The following is a 22,076-nucleotide window of genomic DNA, read 5'->3' as shown; positions in this document are numbered from 1 at the left end:
TTTCAATATTGACGTGTAGAGTTGAATTGTCAGATATACTGGTAGAAACAATAGAATTCTACCTGTATCTGATGATTCAGCACTAACAATGGCCGATGTTTGGGTGCCTTGAAAGGTACCCAATCAAAATTTTCCGTCCAGCCCGATCGACAAGCCGACCGATATCTATGTCTTCTGCCGATATTGGTCGGCTCTTTTCCCACCATACACGCACCTAATATCTTATGAAAATTTGGTTTGTGCGATATTATCTGTGCATCTATGGCCACCTTAGCAATTAACTCTTGTTTGTCGGGCTCTTCATTCTCTTAGTTTTGTAGTGATTCAGGGCAGCAGAGCATTTTGTTGCTTTCCTTGGCTCCATAGATATATTTGATTAATTGCAAAGTAGTATCCATTATTGGCTCCACGTAAACATTGATTATTTTATTGCTGGGTTGTTTTACATGATCTACACAGAATGTAATAGGTTTTGGAATCTAGAAGCAGGTGAGCTCTGGAGCGCCCAGTTGCATATGTATAATGGCTATGCAGTTTGTGTTTTGACCATGGTTAAGAGAGTAGAATCAATTACTAAGGTAAAGAACTGAATTTACAACCAGTTTAAAGGAGAAGGAAAGGCTAAAACTAAGTAAGCTTTATCAGAAAGGTCTATATAAATACACCAATAAACCCTCAAAGTAATGCTGCTCTGAGTCCTCTGTCAAAACAAACACAGAATTTTTTCCTTCTATTGTGTATGCATGGGCTTCTGTATCAGACTTCTTGTTTTCAGCATAAACCTTCAGGGCAGGGCTTGAGCATGCTCAGTTTTCTCCTCTCCCCCTCTTTTAACCACCCTTAGACCTATTTGTTTTGCATTCAGCTGATGCATTGCATGCCCTAGATACGCACGAGGAATGGATCAGGTATACAATACATCTATATATGAGCCTGAAGGGTCACTCAAGGGTTCTGCTCTTGAGTGACCAGTGAGTAAAGTGTGATGGACCAGTGAGTAAACAGGGATGCCTCGGAACTCTGCCTTTCTCCTTGTTCAATGTTTTAGGGTTGCTGGAAATGTCCTTAATGTTGTATAAATAATGCATGGCCCAAGTATTTCCTTTGGACTGCAATGATTAGCTGTTATGGGCAGTTGCAGTCTTTAGCATTTAAAAGTATATAATCGAGAGAGATGCTTTCTGATGATTATGGTTTGTATTCTCGTATAGTTCTGTGCTGAAGAGGTTTCCCCTACAAGTAGGTTAGTTAAGGGACTATATTATAGGCATGCTTATTTATTATTGACTTTGGAGCCTTATGACCACTTTACCATATTAAAACTGGTTCTACTCGAACTGCTCCTTACAATATTTGGCCTGGCTCCCCTTGGATACTCTCCAAATTTACCCGTATGTTGGCCATACAGGACAAATTGGAGCAGACAATTTGGCTCCTTCACTTGCCAGCTTATCTGCCTGTGTATGGTTCTGGGCATACCTGAAAACACCTGGCCGATATCAGTGGCAGGTTTACAAATCACATTAAGCCGATGGCTTCATTGGCTCCTCAATGTGGTCCTTGCCCCGACAGCCTGTATTCCTCAAGGTGGGCATATTGGGGAAAAGTTCTACTTGGTTTTTAATTTATTTGGAACTGATTCATAATAATACCTTTGTGTTCTTCCCCCACATTGATGGATAGACCATTTCTCTAACAAGTGTACACCCGCTCATCTGCAGCAACAAGATTTGTTTTGAAGTAAATAGCAATTTGGCATAATTAGAAATAATAGCAGAATCAAATAAACATAGTGGTTACCGTGCGGAGTCATTTTGCTAAAGTAATGGCTTGAGCTGCCATGTCAGTTCTGAACAGACATGTGTTAGTAGGCAAGTTTGCTTCATTTACAATGACATTGATTTATTTGCCATGTAAATTGGGACACAGGCAATAATATAATGTGACATTAATTGTTTAGCAGAGTCATCTTTGTAACATGCGCCGGCTTCTCTTGGGTGCTTGATTGTTGAAACTTGTACAGAACTAATTGAGTCTGCTTGAAGACTAGTGCCCACGGATATGTAATTCGGAGCCGGCTGCCAGTTTTCAGTTCTACAGAAAAGGCTAATGACCAATATTATATTTTCATTTCCTTAATGTAGAAAAACTGAGCCAGATTGAAGCCCCTAGAGGAACTGCTACTGGTTTTACCTTAGAAGTTGCTTCAAAAAGGGTCAGTAGGATACAGTCTTAGATATTTAATGGCTATAAAATGTGCAAGAGTAATCTAGAGTGGTATTTGGCTTAGGGCACTGTTACTTGTATTAAATATAACTCGGCTTATACATCCTTTAGTCTTTGTGTTGTTGTTACACTGCAACTATTGAATGGCTGCGAATTGGCCCACATTCTGCTGCCATCTGTAAATAAAGGAGTGTTATTGAATATCAACAATTTCTAGTGTCACACACAAGTGTGTTTGTGTGTGTTTTCAGGGCTCTTAGTCGGCTCTGCAGAATGTCTTTGTTGCGGATGAATTAGAAGGCTGTCAAACTCGTGTCTCAGCAATGCTTTAAATGACACAAAATGAATGACTGACTCTCACCATTCTTCATGTTCTCTTTGACAAACCCAGAATGAGCAAGCTGTTGAGTAAGAATAGGAACTTTTAAGGCTTGGTAAATAAATGCTTGCTGTATGAGAGTGGCACAGCTGTAGCGGTGGCACCATGCCATTGTAATGTATGGCATCTATTTGAAAGCCTCTTGGTGACACGAAGAGCCCTGCTGGCAATTATATTTATGTGCTGCTGAAAAATGAGTTCCATATTCAACAAATGTTTACCTCATATTTGTCGTAGCCTTTTATTTTCAGGGCAATAATTGGAGACTGATGTTTATTGCCTGTTCCATCTATGGTTTACATATACTACTTGTGCCATGGTCACTTAAAAACGGTTCTTTTGAATGGGTTTAGGTAAATTATTTCTCTTGGAATAAAGTTATCTAACTTAAATAATGTTTTTGATAACACAGGATGTAATAGCAAACACCGAGCAGCATTTGTTCTGTCGATAACTTTTGTAGTATTCAAGGAATAGGCACATGACCATGGTCTGGACAAGGGCAAACCTCAAAGCCAACCTTCCTCCTGACTGTCCTTGTGCACATGTTCCGTATCACAGCTTAATATATAGGCTTATTGTGGAGCTGCCCAAGCTTAGTCATCGTTGTATATTCCTTCCCAAATTGTGGTCAACTCCAGCAATTCTGCCTTCCAGGGTCAATGATTTGAGGCAATTTGCCTAGTGTTTAAAAACCTTTCAAATACACTTGTATCAAGGCTAGGGAAGATGTATCGTATTCATCAGTAGGATTGTCCTTACCTCTGTTGTCTTCTGTACTTTCAACCTGGTGATTAACTGAACAAGTGTAGCCCTTCAAGGGTTATATATATATATATATATATATATATATATATATATATATATATATATATATATATATATATATATATATATATATATATATATATATATATGGACCCTGAACTTCAGGAGGGTTCCACAGATTTCCAAGATAAACTAGAAACACATAGGTATGTATAGTCAATATTTGACCCTCTATATATCGAAATATTATTCAAAGCATATAGGCCTAGGTTGTTGTGCATCAAGAGCCCTAAACTGGCTATAGGATCTAATTGTAAGATGTCCATCTGTAACAATCAGATAATGTGCAATCTGGAGGGTCTCTGGTTAACCTGCTCCTTTTTTCTTCTTTTTTTGTTGACCAAGTTTTGTGTGTAAGCACCAAGGTTAGATCATCCAAAATGTGTTTGTCCAACACTTTATTCTTTAGACTGATCTCTAAACAAAGGTAGTCTCATATACATAATGAAGGGTCTCTGACCAACCTGCTCTTTGGTCAAGACTTTAGCCACAAATAAATTAATAATTTGCCTGTGTGTCCCCCATCTTTGTCTGCTGATTTTTATTTTATTGGCCAGCTGCCATGCTGGTTTCTCTGAGGTTGTATTATATGGATAATATATTTTACCTTGGCAGTGTCCAGACTTCAGTTTGCTTGGTTCTACCAAGTCAATAACATTTGTACAAGGCAATTCTTAGACATAGGATTAAAGTCCATAAAACATTTAATGGTATTAATGGCACCCTTTCTACCCTTTCTAGAAGATAGACGAGGAGAATGAAGAGAATTTGCTAGCAGTTCTTACAGAGACATTGGACAGTCTCCCTGTGGATGAGGATGGATTGCCTTCATTTGATGCACTGACGGATGGAGATGTGACCAATGCACATGAGCCTAGCCTTTCATCTATGCCTGACGGCACCCCTCCAATTCAGGAGGCAGAAGAGCCGTCACTAGTAAGAACCCTTCCTACTGTTTAACAGGAATTGGATGTGCTTCTGGCTACCCGCTGCATGGGTATGACGTAGTCCCAATAAGGTTTGGACTTTACCTTTAGGAAGAAAGCATAAGAAATATATTGCTATAATGTTCTTCAAGGGAATTTAGTAGTTTACATAAATAAATGCACAATAGTTCCAGGACATCATAAGAGTTAAATTTGATCATTGGGGTTCGCCATTTTGCCTTTGATAAAAGTTTCTGATACTGTTTGTGAAGGTTGTGCAAGGACTAGAAACCCATAGTAGTCAATATTGATTTAAAACGTATAACCAGTAAATTCTACATGATTTTTGGTTGCTGATACACGCTTTGCAACTTTTTCCATGGCCTTGTTAGTCTAGTAGAGGACAGACAATAGGGAAAGAGGAAAATGTCCACAATTGAATTCTAATTAACACTTTTTTGATCACTTGACAATACCATTCAGCACTTTAACAAAGATATACTGTACACTGAATGAATATTAAACAACTAGTTTTGAAGTACTATAAAAAAAATTTTTATATAAACTTTGTGATCATGTTTAGTCGTCCTTTAAGGGCACATAATATAACGGATTGTCCATTGGCTTCTCCTGTATATGGAGACTTATTTATGAACTGCTATTTAAATATTTAAAAAGGGGTAGGAATGGATTACCGGACTCCTATCGGATATCATTTCTATCTATTTAAAGACAAGAGTACTGTATTGCCTGCTTTTGCAGATATTGATCAGTTTCTCCTTAGGTTTTTAGACGTGTAGGTGTGCTGTGGGTTGGTGTGTTTGTGTGCTGAGTAATAAGGTAGAAAGCCACAGGATAGTGTGCTCATATTAACGGCTTTTAGGTCATTGCTGCAAATCAAAGATATACTGGCATTCCATAATAATAGGAAGCATAGGGGTGTATCACCTGTACAGACAGCTTAAATAGAACAAAGTTGTAATAATAAAATGAATGGACACATACCAAAAATAAGGATGTAATCCCTTGTAAAAAATATATCTGAGTTGCACAAAGCGCATTAGGTCTCCCCATGCAGGCACAAAGCACATTAGGGCTCCCAATGCAGTCACGAAGTGCATTAGGCCTCCCCATGCAGGCACAAAGCGCATTAGGCCTCCCCATGCAGGCACAAAGCGCATTAGGCCTCCCCATGCAGGCACAAAGCGCATTAGGCCTCCCCATGCAGGCACAAAGAGCATTAGGCCTCCCCGTGCAGGCACAAAGCGCATTAGGCCTCCCTGTGCAGGCACAAAGCGCAATAGCTCCCCCCCATGCAGGCACAAAGCGCATTAGGCCTCCCCATGCAGGCACGAACCACATTAGGCCTTCTTGCATATCTAAATAAATATACTATACTTTTACAAGCAACTACAACCTTATTTTTGGTGTGCCACATCCTTCTGTTATTAAAAGTTTATTGTAAGGTCCAGTAGGAATCTCTTTACAGAAGGCACTGAAGGGATAATTGCTATATCTAGATATTGACTGCTCCATGAGTTATGTACCTGTGAGTATTCCTTTGCTTTCTTTCTGTTGGAAAACACATTTGCAGTGTTATTCAAAGCAAAAGAAAATACTTCTATTTTACTCCAAATTTCTACATAACAAACCTCTTAAATCTAGTAATTTAAGACTTAAGGAAAATATATATAAGTGGGTTTTTGTGCTATGCAAAACATTTCAGTTTATATACAGGTATGGGGCCCGTTATCCAGAAAAACAAATCATTTTTAAACATTCTGATTATGTGGATAAAATAGAGTCTATGTGAGATGCTATAATTCAGAGCTTTCTGGATAACGGGTTTCCAAATAATGAATCCCATAATTAATCCTTATTGATTGAAAACCAGCCTATTGGGTTAATTAAATGTTTACTTGATTTTGATCCGTTATCCAGAAGACACCAGGTCCAGAGCATCCTGGATAACCGGTCCCATACCTGTACTGAAATAAAGCATGAAAAGAGCTATTCATGAGCGCTTGATTTGAGCTCTACGAAAACAAGCTGTTGATTCAAGGGCGATGGCATCTCCTGTTTTAGGAAGAAAAGGAATGTTCTGTGCACACTACTATATATATCATATATAGAATACTAGAATGCTAAGTGTAATACTTCTTAAACATTTGTGTAACTAATATGTGAGCCCGCTTCTATATAGAGGTAATGTAATAGTAAGTCTCACCGGGTCTAGTAACCTATAGCAACCTTCCACCTGATTAGTTGCAAACCTTGTGACTTTTATTGTATTACTCTAAATAATGCTTACTTAGGCCAATTCATAGCACTTCTCACGTATGTTTAACTAGCTTTTGCTCTTTCTGTGTTCCTAGCTTAAGAAGCTGTTACTGGCTCCAGCTAACGCTCAGCTGATTTACAATGAGTGCGTTGGTTTCACTACGCAGAACCATGGCAGCTCCAGTCAGAGGATCAGAACTAATTCTTCGGTTATTAAGGTACAAACTTTAACTTGACAATATATATATATATATATACAGATTCCCTTGTATTCAGTGAATTCTAAATCATCTGTGAATGTTTCCAGTTAGAATTATACCGACTGACTTTAAAAACCAGTTTAAGGCTAATGTTACACCAGGAGGACTCACCGTCAGTGAAGGAATGCCACCTCCCATAGACTTCTATGGCCTTTGCTCCAAAAAACGTATGTTTTCAGTGCAATCTCCTTAATGAGACAATAATCTAAGGCATTACAGTGTGCAGTAATTGGGTAAGATAACAGCAGTAACAATATATCTTGGCAAAACAGACCGTAACTACTAGAACCCCATGTTTTATTGCTGCTAATTTACAGTACATGTTCTTTTCCTTGTACCTCCAGGACATGTTAAAGGTGCACTTTTAAGGGAAAAAATTACTAAATGACCTATGACCTCCATATGGCCTTTGAGAAACTAGTGCAAAGGGCTTTTCCCCATGAAGCAATCTCTTAGCTAGAGTTAGAATAATATTAATAAAGGGGGAAGCTGGACATACATGGCCAGTTTTAAGTTGCTACTACAGTCCCTTCGTGACCTAATCAGCGGCTTCTCTGCCTGTGTATGAGCCTGCCCATCTGATTTCTTCCTGAGAATTGTCCAGTTTTCAATAAGAAAATCCTGTTGGAGGAGGATCACATTGGCCTGTGGACATGGCCCTCGTCTGAAGGGTCTCGGTAGGCCCAAATGGATGATCTGAGCATTGCCCTAGAGCAGGGATCCCCAACCTTTTTTACCTGTGAGCAACATTCAGATGTAAAAGGAGTTGGGGAGCAACGCAAGCATGAAAAATGTTCCTGGGGTGCCAAATAAGGGCTGTAATTGGCTACTTTGCAGCCTCTATGTGAATTACCACCATATAGGAGGGTTTGTTTGGCAGTACACCTGGTTTTTCTGCAACCAAAATTTACCTCCAAGCTAGGAATTTAAAAATAAGCATCTGCTTTGAGGCCACTGAGAGCAACGTCCAAGGTGTTGGAGAGCAACATGTTGCTCACGAGCTACTGGTTGGGGATCACTGCCCTAGAGGCAACAATCCGATAAGCCAATTTGGCCTAGCATGTTGGTGGCTAAAGCTGGCTAAAAGCACTATACTGATTGGCTCCCTCCTAAACAAGTGGGTAGCTTATTGGACAGTGTATGGAGCCAAACTGAGATCTTCCTGATTGAGGATTCTCCAGATATTAATCAGGTTAAAAATCCTCTTGGGCATGTCCTGCATATTGATGTGGTCCTTGGATCTACATATGCCCCTGTTATGATTCAATTTGGCCCAGACCTTGAGTGTGGCTTGCATTTCTGCAATAGCAGCATTTGTACTGTTAACTGGTCGTAGTATTGATATCTTAGGACATTGTTGCCTACTATTACAGCTGCCTTCGGGCCACATTATAGGCCCAAAGAATTTGGAGAAACTTGTTTTCCTGCAGTGTGTTTTCCCTTTTCATCTAAATGAATTGAGAACCATTTAAGGGCCATTAGGAGAGCTGAGAAATGTGGCTTTGCTGAGCAAAGTAACATTAAGTAATACCTTCTTTAAATCCCTGCCTTTATTTTGAGGGAACTGTAAAGACAAGATGATTGCATGTTGTTGAGAATAAATAAAGTGCTGGAGAAAATAAAAATCCAAGTCTGCGGAAACGGCATCTGGGAGTTTGAAATGCGATTTCTCTTTCCATGTTGCGCAAACAATTATTCACAGATCATAGCCCAAGCCCTGTTATATAGAGGTTACAGCAACCAGAGAAATCCATCTCTTCGCTTTATTCATTTGGGGAAGGCTCAGCCCACTAACTTTAATTTTTTTTTTTCTCCTTCTCTACTCTTTTTTTGGGTTTTAAGACCGAGAATTCATGGAGCAATAAACCGAAGGCCATTTGTCACTCCCAAAAGCCACCACGGCGTCCTTGCTCAGAGCTCCTTAAGTACCTGACTTCAAATGACGACCCTCCTCAGACCAAATCGACAGAGAGCAGAAACAACAGGCTTGACAAATGCAGCAGCAAAAAGAAGCCGTACTTACAGCCCCAGCCACATTATCAAGGTAGTTTGGGATTGTCACCTTACCACTGGCCTTTATTTATGCAGTTGATGCTTTTGAGCTTATTTTTCCCCCTTAAATTATTTATGGGTGTTAAAACATATTTTTTGTTTAAACCTGGAACCTTGCGTACCATTGGTTAAGCAGAACTACACAAGGAAAAGATGCATTTTAACATCATGTTTTCATTGCAGAGAATAAAGCACAAAATGTAACTCTCTGTACTCCTAGTCCGCAGAGAAAAGCATCAGCTAGTGTACACAGTCCAATGTAGCATTACTTAGAATGCTATATTATTAAATAGTGATGTATATATCGCTTCACATGCTTTCTTATCCTCAGGCAAATGTGCCAAAATGTCAGGAATCTCAACAAAAAACACATTCTGTACTATTCCTTATTGCTCTGCTCTCATAACAAAAACCATCACATCAGGGGGTGCATTTACTTAGCTCGAGTGAAGGATTAGAATAAAAAATACTTCGAATTTTATTGGGTTCATTTAGCATTTAAAGGATTTTCTAGTAGACTTAAGGTATGAAGATCCAAATTATGGAACAATCCATTGTCCAGAAAACCCTAGTTCCCAAGGATTCTGGATAACAGATCCCATACCTGTATATAATATATAATGGTAGCTGGAAACTCCCAAAAAAAGCTCGGAAGGGCATTTCCATTTCATTCAAATAATCCAAATTTTAAAAATGATTCCCTTTTTCTCTGTAATAATAAAACCGTGCCTTGTACTTGATCCCAACTACGATATAATTAATCCTTATTGGCAGCAAAACCAGCCTATTGGATTCATTTAGGGGCACATTTACTTAACTGGAGTGAAGGAATAGAATAAAAAATACTTCGAATTTCGAAGTATTTATTTGGCTACTTTGACCATCGAATTGGCTACTTCGACCTTCGACTACGAATTCGAATCGAACGATTCGAACTAAAATTCGTTCGACCATTCGATAGTCCAATGAACTGTCTCTTTAAAAAAAAAATTTGACCACCTACTTCGCCACCTAAAACCTACCGAGCACCAATGTTAGCCTATGGGGAAGGTCCCCGTAGGCTTTCCTAGCTTTTTTTGATCGAAGGAAAATCGTTCAATCGATGGATTAAAATCCTTCGATCAAACGATTTTTTTCCTTTGATCGTTCGATGGATGGAAATGCGGTAAATCCTTCAATATTCGAAGTTGAAGGATTTTACTTTGACGGTCGAATATCGAGGGTTAATTAACACTCGATATTCGACCGATAGTAAATGTGCCCCTAGAAGTGTATTGTTTTGCCAGTTCGATGACAAAGCATCTTTTGTGGAACACAGTATCCTCTTGTCATGGTTTGATTCTTTTGACTCCTAAGGAAAACAATATGGCGGTCAATAATAATCCTTGCATTTCCTAATCACAAAATTGGGTGTCTGCTCTTAAATAATCTAATAATATATGCAACGTTTTCATCTGTTCTGCAAACCTGGAATTTTTTCAGTTATGTTGAAAGCAATATCCATTTGGCTGTTTCTGTTGGTTGCACTGTTGGTTAAAACAATGTAGCAGACGCCTCCTAATTAACAGACCTAGAAGAGAACTACATTGATTCAAGAGTCCGGAACAGAGAGCAGAAAGGGATAAACATATACTTTTCGACATTTACAAGTCAATTTGAAAACGGCAAGGAATGTACAATGAAAAGTTGCTTAGAATGAGAAACGTCATTTGAGAAGCACCTTTACCTTTAAAAGTTGCAGGGAAATTATCAGTGGGATTTTCCTGTGTGATCCCTTTGGAGGAATCCCAGTCATCTCTGCTAATTAGTCATATGGGATAAAATATGTCATGGCTCATGAATGAATATACGTGATATTTCAGTATATACTAAAGGGATTTGTACTTCCTTATTCCCATGTTGGTTTTATGCTTCTTATATTGCTACATTTTCTTAGGACCAAATTCTGATGATTTGGTGTGTTTTTAAAGTTCTCTAAAGCTCATTATTATCTAATAGTATATGCTCAGGGTTTAATTTGGGTTTCTTATTTACTTCGCAGCCAGGTCAATGAATTTGTCGCTCCCCTTGACGCCCGAGTCACCAAAGTAAGTGTTAATCATTGCTCTCCTACGTTTGAATGGGATGGGTGGCTTCCTGTCTTGGCTACAATAGCTCCATTTCAGCTTGTTTTTATAAATATGCGCTGTCTTCCAGTGACCCCAAGAGTTCCCCATTTGAGAGCAAGACTATTGAACGAGGCTTATGTATGGAGCTCTCTGGAACTGCAGGTGAGCACTTTTATTGTATTGTGAATATATTGTATAGGGCGGCTCAACAGCAGCTCCAGGTAACATCTTTAGGAGCTTCATTTTAATACATACCACAATGAAACAATACATGTAACTAAACGGCTACCAAGTGATTTCATATCCCTGCAGATGTTCTCTGGAACCCAGCTTCTCCCTGTGATTAGTTATTACATCCAGGCATGTTGGCTGCTTGCCCTTTGGCACACTGTCATACAAATTACCATACTTTATCTGCTGCAACACACAATTAAAGATTGCGTATGGTCCTTGTCTGTGTCCACAACACAGTTTTGTTGATACAATAAGAAATTTAAGACACAGTACAGGTATGGGATACGTTATCCAGAAAAGGAAAAATTATAACATACTTACCGTGATTTTCCTTTCCTGGTACCTCTCCATATCAGCACTCTCCGGGATAGCTCCTCCCCTCACCATCAGGAAGAACCCCTCCCCCAAGTAATTAAATACCATCCACAGGAACTCACCCGCGTCGCGTCAAAAGCTTGAACCAGGTAAGAACCCTAGGGAGGGGATTGCTGATATGGAGAGGTACCAGGAAAGGAAAATCACGGTAAGTATGTTATAATTTTCCCTTTTCCCTGGCCCTCTCCATATCAGCACTCTCCGGGATATAGCAAGCTACCGGAATAAGGGCGGGACCATGCAATTGAATGCAAAATGTTTTAATGAACATAGGAGACAGAGGACAACACATTACGGCCAAATTCTGCACGTTCCGCTGAAGCCACGTCCAAGCGATAGTGTGAGATAAAAGTATTGGGTGATGCCCAGGAGGCCGCCCTACATATCACCTCTAGAGGAGTTCCTGTCTCCGCCGCCCAGGAAGCCGCTTGACCTCTGGTTGAGTGAGCTTTTACTGCTGGCACCTGCAGACCTCTTGCAGTGTATGATTTCACGATCACAATCTTAATCCATCTGGAAATGGTAGGAGTAGAAGCCGCCTCTCCTTTCCTCTTGCCGCCTGGAAGGACAAAAAGTCTATCCGCCTTCCTAAAGGATTGGGTTGCTTGGCAGTATGCCTTGACTGTCCTTCCCACGTCTAGAAGATGTAAAGGATGATCTTCTGTTTCCTCTGACCTACCTCTAAATGAAGGAAGGGATAGTTCATCTCGAATGTGGAAATCAGTGACCACCTTAGGCTTGAACGAAGAGACAAATTTTAGGATTACTTTATCCTGAAGAAAATAGGGCAATTTTCTGTACATTTTAGGGCTTGCAGCTCCCCAACCCTTTTTGCTGAAGTCACTGCTATCAGAAAAACGGTTTTTAAAGTCAAATGCCACAAAGATGATTCCTGAATTGGTTCAAATGGATCAGATGAAAGATACTCCAGTACTGATGGAAGATCCCACTGTGGACAGGATGGTCTCTTAGGAGGAAGGATTCTGATGGCTGCTTTGAAAAATTTAATTATTAGCGGATGTAGAGCCCAACGGACCCCTGAGAAGGTTGAAATAGCGGTCACATGGATTTTGAGGGTACTCACTCTTAATCCCCTGTCTAATCCCTTTTGAAGGAATTCGAGGATTTCCCCTATTGAGACCGAAGGGTTATGTAAAGACTCCTTGCTTCTTTCTTTAATGAATGCTTTCCAAATGCTACAATATCTTGAGTCTGTCGAGGATTTCCTAGACTTCATTAGCACCTCAACAACTTTGTTTGAAAGACCTTGAGCCTCTAGACCCCTCCGCTCAATCTCCAAGCCGTCAGGGCTAAGGGAGCTGGATCCGGGTGTATGAATGGTCCCTGAATCAGTAGATCCCTGGAATATGGCAACTTCCAAGGAGGACACACCGATAGTCTGATCAGTGTCGGGAACCATGGACGCCTCGACCATGCTGGAGTAATACATATCAATTCCCCTCTGACCTCCACTAACTTCTGCAGTACCCTCGGAATCAGAGGAAGAGGAGGAAAGACATAGCATAAAGTCGTTGGCCACGGTTGGACTAGGGCATCTATTGCTAATGCCTTGGGATCTGTCCTTCTTGAAAAGAATTTCTTGCATTTGGTGTTGCTTTGTGAGGCCATCAGGTCCATACAAGGTATCCCCCACATCCTCATCAACTGATTGAAAATCCTGGGATGCAACTGCCATTCGTGAGGATCCAACGTACTCCGACTTAGAAAGTCCGCTTCCCTGTTCAATCTGCCTGGAACATGCACCGCAGTCATCTCCGCCACGTGTTGTTCTGCCCAGGCAAATAATGGCTCTGCTTCTGACAATAGAGAAAGGCTTCTTGTTCCTCCCTGTCTCCTGACATAGGTGACTGCTGAAGTATTGTCGCATCTGACTTTTATTCTGCGACCCTCCAGATCCTTTTGGAAACTTTGTAGTGCTTGAAGAATGCCTCTTATCTCTAGAACATTTGATGGCTCTTCTGATGAGGGCTGCAGCCAAGATCCTTGAGCTGCTTTTCCTTCTAGCACAGCCCCCCATCCTGAACCAGAGGCATCTGTCGTGAGAACTGTCCAATCTTTTGGAAACAGAGGAACCCCTGCTGATAGACACTCCGGCTGAATCCACCAAGACAGGGCCTCTCTGAGATTCTGGTTGACTGGAATCTGTACTGATGGATTGAGAACACCTCCTGACCGAATAAGAAGAACCTGAATAAATCTCATGTGCCAATGAGCCCAGGACACTAGGCGAATTGCTGATGCCATCATCCCTAGGAGGCGGGCTAATATACTGGCTGGGATGACTGTTGACAGGCAAACCTGATGCACTAACCCGCGAATGTCCTGCTGTCTTTGGCTGGACAAACTTATCCGGCCGCTTTTTGAATTCAGATCGGCTCCCAAGAAGGACACCTCCTGTGCCGGTTCCCTCTGGCCTTTTTCGGAATTGAGACACCATCCATGATCTTGCAGAAAATGGATTACCCTGTCCCTGTGAGATATTGCCAGCTCTCTTGATGATGCCAGAAGAATCAAGTCGTCCAGGTAGTGGAATATCCTTATATCCTGCCATCTCAGATATGCCACCATGGTTATCAAGACCTTGGAAAATACCCTTGGAGCTGTGGCTAGCCCAAAGGGAAGAGAAACAAACTGGAAATGGTGACCCTGTACCTTGAATCTTAGATACACCTGATGTGATTTTGCCACTGGGATGTGATAGTAAGCATCCTGAATGTCCATGGTACACATCCAGTCGTTTCGACAAATCTCCGCTCTTACGGACTCCAGAGATTCCATCCTGAATCTTCTGACATGGAGAAAACGATTTATTGGCTTTAAATTTAGTATTGGGCGCCACGACCCCGATGTCTTGTGAACCAGGAAAAACTGGGAATAAAAACCTTTTCCCTGTTCCTGTCTGGGCACTGGAATGATGACCCTTTGGGTTATCATTTGATCCAAATGAAATTGCATGGCTCGTCTTTTTTCCACAGACGTTGGCCATGGTGAGGTAAGGATCCTTGAAGGAGGCAAAGGACCCTTGAACTCTAGTCTGTACCCTTCCTTTATAATGCTGAGAACCCACTGATCTTCTGTGGATCTTTCCCAGGCGACCAGAAAATGTTGTAACCTTCCTCCTATCTCTGGCCCCTGGGGACCCCTCCCTTCAGAAGGGCTTGCGGGATGAGGAAGGGGTAAAGGGCTTGGAACTAAACTGCCGAAAGGAACTTGACTGATTTCCAGAGAAATTGTCCGATCTCACCGGTTCTTTCCTACCCCTAAAGGGTCTAGGTTCCGAATTAGTTCTAGACTTGAAGGAAAACTTGCTGCGAAAGTTTCTTTTCGGCTGTTTTCGCTTCTTCTGTGGTAGGAATTGACTTTTTCCCCCAGATGCTTTAGAAATCAGCTCCTCCAATTTTTTACCAAAAAGCATTTGTCCCTGAAAAGGCAAGGTACATAAGGCTGATTTTGAGGTAGCATCTGCCTCCCAAGATCTCAGCCACAAAGCCCTTCTGGCAGAAACCGAAAGTGCTAAGGACTTAGAGGCTAGACGAGTCATATCAATTGAAGTGTTAAGAAGAAAGGAAACTCCCATCCTGAGTTCTGTAAGACCCTCCAGAATATCTGACTTTTCACGATCCTCCTTTATAGCCCCCTCTAAGTTCTCTAGCCAAATCTCCATAGCTTTAGTGACTGAGAGACTTGCCACCGCTGGTTTTACTGTTTCCCCTGCGGTCAAAAAAGCCCTTTTCAGGTCCGTATCAACCCTTCTGTCCATGGGGTCCCTCAGTGTAGCCACATCCTCAATAGGAAGCAGCGTAGATTTAGCCAGATGAACTACTGGAGCATCTACAGAAGGAACAGTGCAGATATCTTTAACCTCTTCTTGCTTAAAGGGATAAAGCCTATTAAGTTTTGTTTGGGCTTTCAATCTTGTAGATGTCAACTCCCATTCAGCTTTAATGAGCTCTTTAACATCTTGGTGTAAAGGAAAAGTTTGACCCTTCCTTTTGATTCCAGGGAGAAAGGCAGAGGAAGATGATGCCTGTTCTTCATCAGCCAGTTCCAAAGTGTCCCTAACTGCCTTTATTAATGGACTAACCATGGCAAAATCAAATAAGGGGCAATCGGCATCCTCTGATTCCTCTTCCGACGAGGAACTCCCATCAATAGCTTCTTCCTGAAGTAACTCCGAATCAGGATGCCCCCGATTAGTATTTCTGCCCGAAACCATTGAAGACACTTCCTGGGACACCGCATTCTTAATCCAAGACATGACGTCGGATTGAGAGAAGGTCGAACTTCCGGCTGCTTCATTCAAACACACCTGGCACAACCTTTTATTTGGCAGAGGAGGTTCCAAACATGCTATGCACGTTCCCAAATCCTCAGCAGATGCACTTGGCCCAGGAGAAGAGGCCTTCTTTTCTTTTGCCTTGGTTCTAGCAGATTTCATCACTGCCAATAAGAAAATAAAGAAGTTTAGAGACCAATAGACCAATATCTCCCTTTTTTTTTTTTTTTTTTTTTTTTTTTTTTTTTTTTTTTACCTCAACCTGAAAGGTAGACTTGCGAGGGTGGCGGCTGGTAACCCAGAGAATGCCTAAAAATAAAACAAAATAAAATAAAACTGGGACTAAATAATTGGCCCCAACAGGCATCCATCCAGGCACCTTACTTACAGAGAAGGATATGGCTCGCGCCTCAGGCGTGGACAGAACAAATGAACGCCAGATACTCAGCGCAGCCCACTTCCTGTGTATCTTTATACTACCACGCTACCATCTTCCGCCACCCTCCCCGTCCGGCAAAAATGACGTATCCTGCTCCTGTGCTGTCGCGCGCAGGAGGTAGGACCCAGTATGCAATGGCCGCCGATAGCATTTCCGCGTATCGGGTAAGCTGCCGAACGGGGGAACATGGAGCATTACAGCACAGACCTTACCGATGCTGCTTTAAGCGGCCAGCCACCAAGTCTCACAGACGGGAGGACAGTCAGGGATTGGACCCTACCGCAATAAGACATCCATGCGAGGAAAAAAGGCTTTGCAGCCAAAAAACCTCTGTTCCGGACCGCATTCCGCAGGCCCCTGCTACCCTTCAGGGAAAAAGACTCCTTCAAAGGAGTGTTTGGTGAAGAAGAACTAAAAAAAGACGCGGGTGAGTTCCTGTGGATGGTATTTAATTACTTGGGGGAGGGGTTCTTCCTGATGGTGAGGGGAGGAGCTATCCCGGAGAGTGCTGATATGGAGAGGGCCAGGGAAACCAGTTTTCCTGAGAGCTCAGAATTTCCTTTTTCTCTGTAATAATAAAACAGTAGCTTGTACTTGATCCCAACTAAGATATAATTAATCCTTATTGAGGCAAAACCTGCCTATTGGGTTCATTTAACGTTTAAAGGATTTTCTAGTAGACTTAAGGTACAAAGATCCAAATTATGGAACAATACATTATCCAGAGGACCCTAGTTCCCAAGGATTCTGGATAACAGGTCCCATACCTGAATCTAAAATATATAATGGTAGCTGAGAACTACGGAATGGGCATCTCCATTTCATCCAAATAATCCAAAATGTAAAAATTATTTTAAAAATGATTCCCTTTTTCTATGTAATAATAAAACCGTGCCTTCTACTTGATCCCAACTAAGATATAATTAATTCTCATTGGCAGCAAAACCAGCCTATTGAATTCATTTAATGTTTAAAGGATTTTCTAGTAGACTTAAGGTATGAAGATCCAAATTATGGAACGATCCATTATCCAGAAGACTCCAGGTCCCAAGCATTCTGGATAACAGGTCCCATACCTGTACCAATAATATAGATTTATTATATGCTCTACATTCTGAAGGCAGCTTGGTAGCTGGGAACTCCCAAAAGCCTCTGTCCGACAGCAGCAGGTCCATGCACTTAACATCCCTACTCGGTGCTTTTCTGTGTGATCATATATATCTGTGACATAAAATTCTTCAGGGACTGTTTTACAGCTACCAAACACCTAGCAGTTTATTTTTGAAGTGGACAGTAAATCATCCATTTTATCTGCAGCAGCACGAAAAAACCAGCTCAGAACCAACTATTAAAACTGAGATCTGGTTTTATATTCAATATCTTCTGCCTATTTAGCGAGCACTGTGTGTGATTTCCCTGCATCATATTGTGGGCTTGTTCTTTCCATGAACCGTAGCCATGAGGCTTAAAATGCTGGCTCAGGTTGTAGATCCAGAGGAACAGGCTGCCGGGGAACATAGTTACACAGTTCATGTCTGTTTGGAATGTGTTGCAGTGTGAGATAGATGGGGGGTGGGAGTCTTGAAGGACCTGCTTTCCCTGAATTTGTTTTTTAAACAGAGCTACTTAATTTGAAGTTTGGTTCTGACGACCATTATTATTCTGAACCTTCTGTTGTTGTGAAATGAAATGTATAAGACTATCTAGATTTGCCCCAATCCAAATTTAACCAGATTGGTCAAGAATCTGCAGTATGGAACACCTCTACTATATAGACCACCTCTACTGGATGACATTACACGGAGCTGGTCTAAAAATGTGTAGGGTTTGATCAGTTGTCCAAACCCACCAGTTTGACCAACTTTCCCATTTGATTGTTGAAGGAAGAAAGTGGATTGGCCAGCAGAGGTGGAAGGGCTTCTGTACAGCAGATTGTTCTATATCTGAAATGTAGATTCCCTATTGATATTGATTTATATTTGAAGTAATACAAGTTGCAGAGGGGGGTCTTCGTTGCCTGTGGTGACCCACTCACTGGACCTACTTCCGTTTGTTAATTCAAGTAATTCTGTTATTTTAATATATGACTACTAACTCCGTTCTTATGTTGGCCTATTTCTTTAAGCAAGGCTGTAACAAGGAAAGGCAACCATTATTGAAACGTGCTGGTGATAAGATTACAGAACATGCAGAAAGAAGTATTAAGAGATAGCATTCAGCTGCCTTCTTTAAACTGTCACTCATTACCGGCTTATTTAAACACCAGTACACAAACAGGCGCTCTGTAGATCAGATAGATCAGAAGCCTGGTTTCTTTTTTTAAACTTGAAGGAGTATGTTTTGATTTTAAAAGAATTTACACATGCTGGTTTATAGTATGATATTTTCAAGGTTAAGCTCCACCAAGGTATGAAAACTTTTTTTTTTTTTTTTGTTTTAAATGTTAAAAATGCATTGTCAGACAATTTTACAAAGTGCTCTGACACACCAATTCATCTTAAATATCATTATCGTATAGGATATTTGTGGCCCAAGAACTTATAGTAATATACTGTAATCTGCGGCTTATTATTTTACACACTGAATCCAGGATTCACTTTGATTTTTGGCTGGATCCTAGTATTTTTTGCAGTGGTCAGCTACAATGGTGAATGTTATTGATAATGTATGCAATTTTGGGATTTTCCTGAAATTTAAATGTTCAAATTAGTTTCAGTATTCAAACCAACCATCTTTGGTGGAAAATTCAGTTGAATCCCCAATGCGGCTAGAAAAGATTTTAACCTAATTATACATAATATTACTCACAGTTTTTAGTAGGGATGCTACAAATCCACTATTTTAGGATTCGGCCGAATACCGGCAAATCTAATTTGCATATGTCAATTAGGGAAATGAGGAGGAAAGAGAACCGTTAAAAAGAATTTGACTTCCATGTTTGAGTGATTTGGATTTAGTTCAGCTGAATCCAAATCCTGCTGAAAGAGCCAGAATCTTGGCCAAATCCTGGTGCATCAAGAATTTTTAGATACAGATAAAGTTAATTTATTTTAACAGTATACCTTTTAATTAAGATTATAGTGTACTGCCCTGGGCTTAACTTCTTGTCATTTGTGTGCTGATCCAAGCATGCATGTGAACTAATAAATGGGGGGGGAGGGTTACGTTGGCACCCAGAACTTAATTGAAAGAAAAGGAAAATCATAGTAATAATTATCTATTCCTCTCTCAGCATCTGTTTCTCTTTATTCTGTCTTCATTCCGGAGTTGGGTGTCAGATGAATGATCCAATATATCTTATAAGGGGGGGGCTCCTTTTGCCTAGAAGATGTATTAGAGCTCACTCTATTAAAATCACCAGACATCAAGGGGCAGATTCACTAAGGGTCGAATTTCGAAGTAAAAAATACTTCGAAATTCGACCCTCGAATTGAAATCCTTCGACTTCGAATATCGAAGTCGAAGGATTTAGCGCTAAACGTTCGTTCGATCGATCGAAGCATTTTTCGTTCGATCGAACGATTAAATCCTTCGAATCGAACGATTCGAAGGATTTTAATCCAACGATCGAAGGAAAATCCTTCGATCAAAAAAAGTTTAGCAAGCCTATGGGGAAGGTCCCCATAGGCTAACATTGACTTCAGTAGGTTTTATCTGCCGAAGTAGGGGGTCGAAGTTTTTTTTAAAGGGAAAGTACTTCGACTATCGAATGGTCGAATAGTCGAACGATTTTTTACTTAGAATCGAACGAATTCGAACGAATTTAACCAATTCGATGGTCGAAGTACCCAAAAAATACTTCGAAATTCGAAGTATTTTTCATTCGAATCCTTCACTCGAGCTTAGTGAATCGGCCCCTATGTCTCTCTACATGCAGAATTTGTCCAAAATACAGTTATTTGTTTTGTTTGTACTGGAATCAGTTATTTGAGTGAGCTCTAGGAAAGGAGCCCCCCAATAAGATATATTGGATTCATCCGACACCCAACTGCTGCATGAAGACAGAATGAAGAGAAACAAATGCTGAGAGAGGGATAGTGAATATAAACTTGATTATTTCAGAAATGATGCAGATGTTTTAATTGATTGTATTGAGAAAGTTTCTTACTTCAGTATGATGAAGCTTATATTAAAATTTCATTTTCGCTGTAGCTCCCCTTTTTATAAAGTCCTTGCTTCTAATCTAATAAAATCCAACAAGATAATTCCCTCTCGTGGCGTTTTTATTTTACTAACTTGCATTTTCAGCAAAACCTAAACTTTTTCTTTGAAACATGGATTTACAAATGTCAAATAGACCCTACAGCGCTTTTAAATGAGTTGGGCTGGAGGATGTTATTTCCAGGCTCATGTTTTGCGGATTAGTTGAACGGGGGGCCTGTTAGGATGTTGGTGGTTAGTTTTCTTTCTGGAAAGCTGCATGTGAGAAATAATAATAATGTGACTGCTTTGGACTGATAATCAGAACAAACGGTGGCGAAATAGGGTCACAACTGAAGCAACCCATGACCCCCATGAGCTTGTTTACAGCACTCTTCTAGCAATATACTTTAAAGGGGCTGCAGAAGCATATCCTTTGCATTCCACTTTAGCAAAAACTATTTAGTCACATCAACAACTTAGACATCACCTTGGTTGTGGGGAAGTTTATTGAAGGCTGCAATTATACAGGAGCCAATTCCTTTGGCTTTGGAGTAGGATTGTTCTCTGCTCCAGGTACAAATACAGTCTCTCTGGGCTTTTTAATTGTTCCACCTGAGTTTGTGGAAGTTGGTAGCCATGACACTAATATTACATGTAAATTTGCACATGAAAATTTAATATTTCAACCTGGAAATGTCAATTTGCAATTTTTCCAGAGAGAAGTAACCTGCACAGAATAACCTTAATGAGCATGCATGAATTGGTGAGTAGGCTTCAAAGGACTGATGTGGCTAAAGAGCTTGACCGAGTTACCTAGGCCCCCAATCACATGCAATTAGTTGAATGTATTGATTCTCACAGCATTTATTTGTTTCCACTGAAGGAATTAGAAGGACTTATTGTGGCAACTTTCCTGTGGGATTTTCTCCTAATCATTTATTAACAGAAGACGTCAATGGGGATGGGAACTCCTCATGTGGCATATCTGCATCTGATAACGGAACTGCTGCTGTAGGTCATCAGCAGCAGCAATGCCATAATAAATATTATGTGTTTTACTGCTGTCATATCCTGGGGGGAATCTCTAGGTATAGCGGGAGACCAATTCATTACATGGACATCAGCTGCTAACCTAGTAATGTTTTATGATTTGGCAAATTGTCAACTAGAAAAAAAAAACAGAAGCTAGAAAACGAATGCTTGCATTTAAAATAAATATTGTAATTGGTTCTGATACCTCCTGGTACAGGACAACCAAAATCAGTTCAGTAAAGTTAGTGGATGTAAGTGAATGAGGTGGATGAGGTTGTTTTTTTTTTTTTAGTTCATACTGACATACTAGTTCATAAATTGACGTTACTTGATATGGGCCCACCAGAGTCTCTTTCTTTTACTGCATACCCCTAAATGCTTGTTTGGCCAGTGAAAGCCTCAGGTCTAGAAATTTCAAAACAAAGCTAGTCACCCTGGAAATAGCATATGCATGACATTCAGCTTAGTTGTAAGTCCTTGAAAAAATATTCAGGTAA

At 40.6% G+C, this 22,076-nt stretch overlaps 1 protein-coding gene across 2 annotated transcripts in view; it reads left to right on the top strand.

Moving 5' to 3' along the window:
* ppargc1a.S (PPARG coactivator 1 alpha S homeolog) overlaps positions 1–22,076 on the top strand; it is a 67,094-nt gene that overhangs the window by 29,121 nt on the left and 15,897 nt on the right. Inside the window, exons 3-7 of one of the 2 annotated variants that reach the window (XM_018243070.2) lie at positions 4,175–4,369; positions 6,735–6,857; positions 8,742–8,943; positions 10,993–11,038; positions 11,148–11,221. In XM_018243070.2, coding sequence (XP_018098559.1) covers positions 4,175–4,369; positions 6,735–6,857; positions 8,742–8,943; positions 10,993–11,038; positions 11,148–11,221 — 640 coding nt within the window. Of the gene's footprint in view, positions 1–4,174; positions 4,431–6,734; positions 6,858–8,741; positions 8,944–10,992; positions 11,039–11,147; positions 11,222–22,076 lie in introns of those variants that run through there. The other variant, XM_018243071.2, reaches the window with a different exon arrangement.

Source organism: Xenopus laevis, chromosome 1S, assembly GCF_017654675.1.
Source record: "Xenopus laevis strain J_2021 chromosome 1S, Xenopus_laevis_v10.1, whole genome shotgun sequence".
NCBI classification, from domain to species: domain Eukaryota; kingdom Metazoa; phylum Chordata; class Amphibia; order Anura; family Pipidae; genus Xenopus; species Xenopus laevis.
Note: the sequence above shows the minus strand (reverse complement) of the source record. Positions and strands in the feature narration are given on the sequence as shown.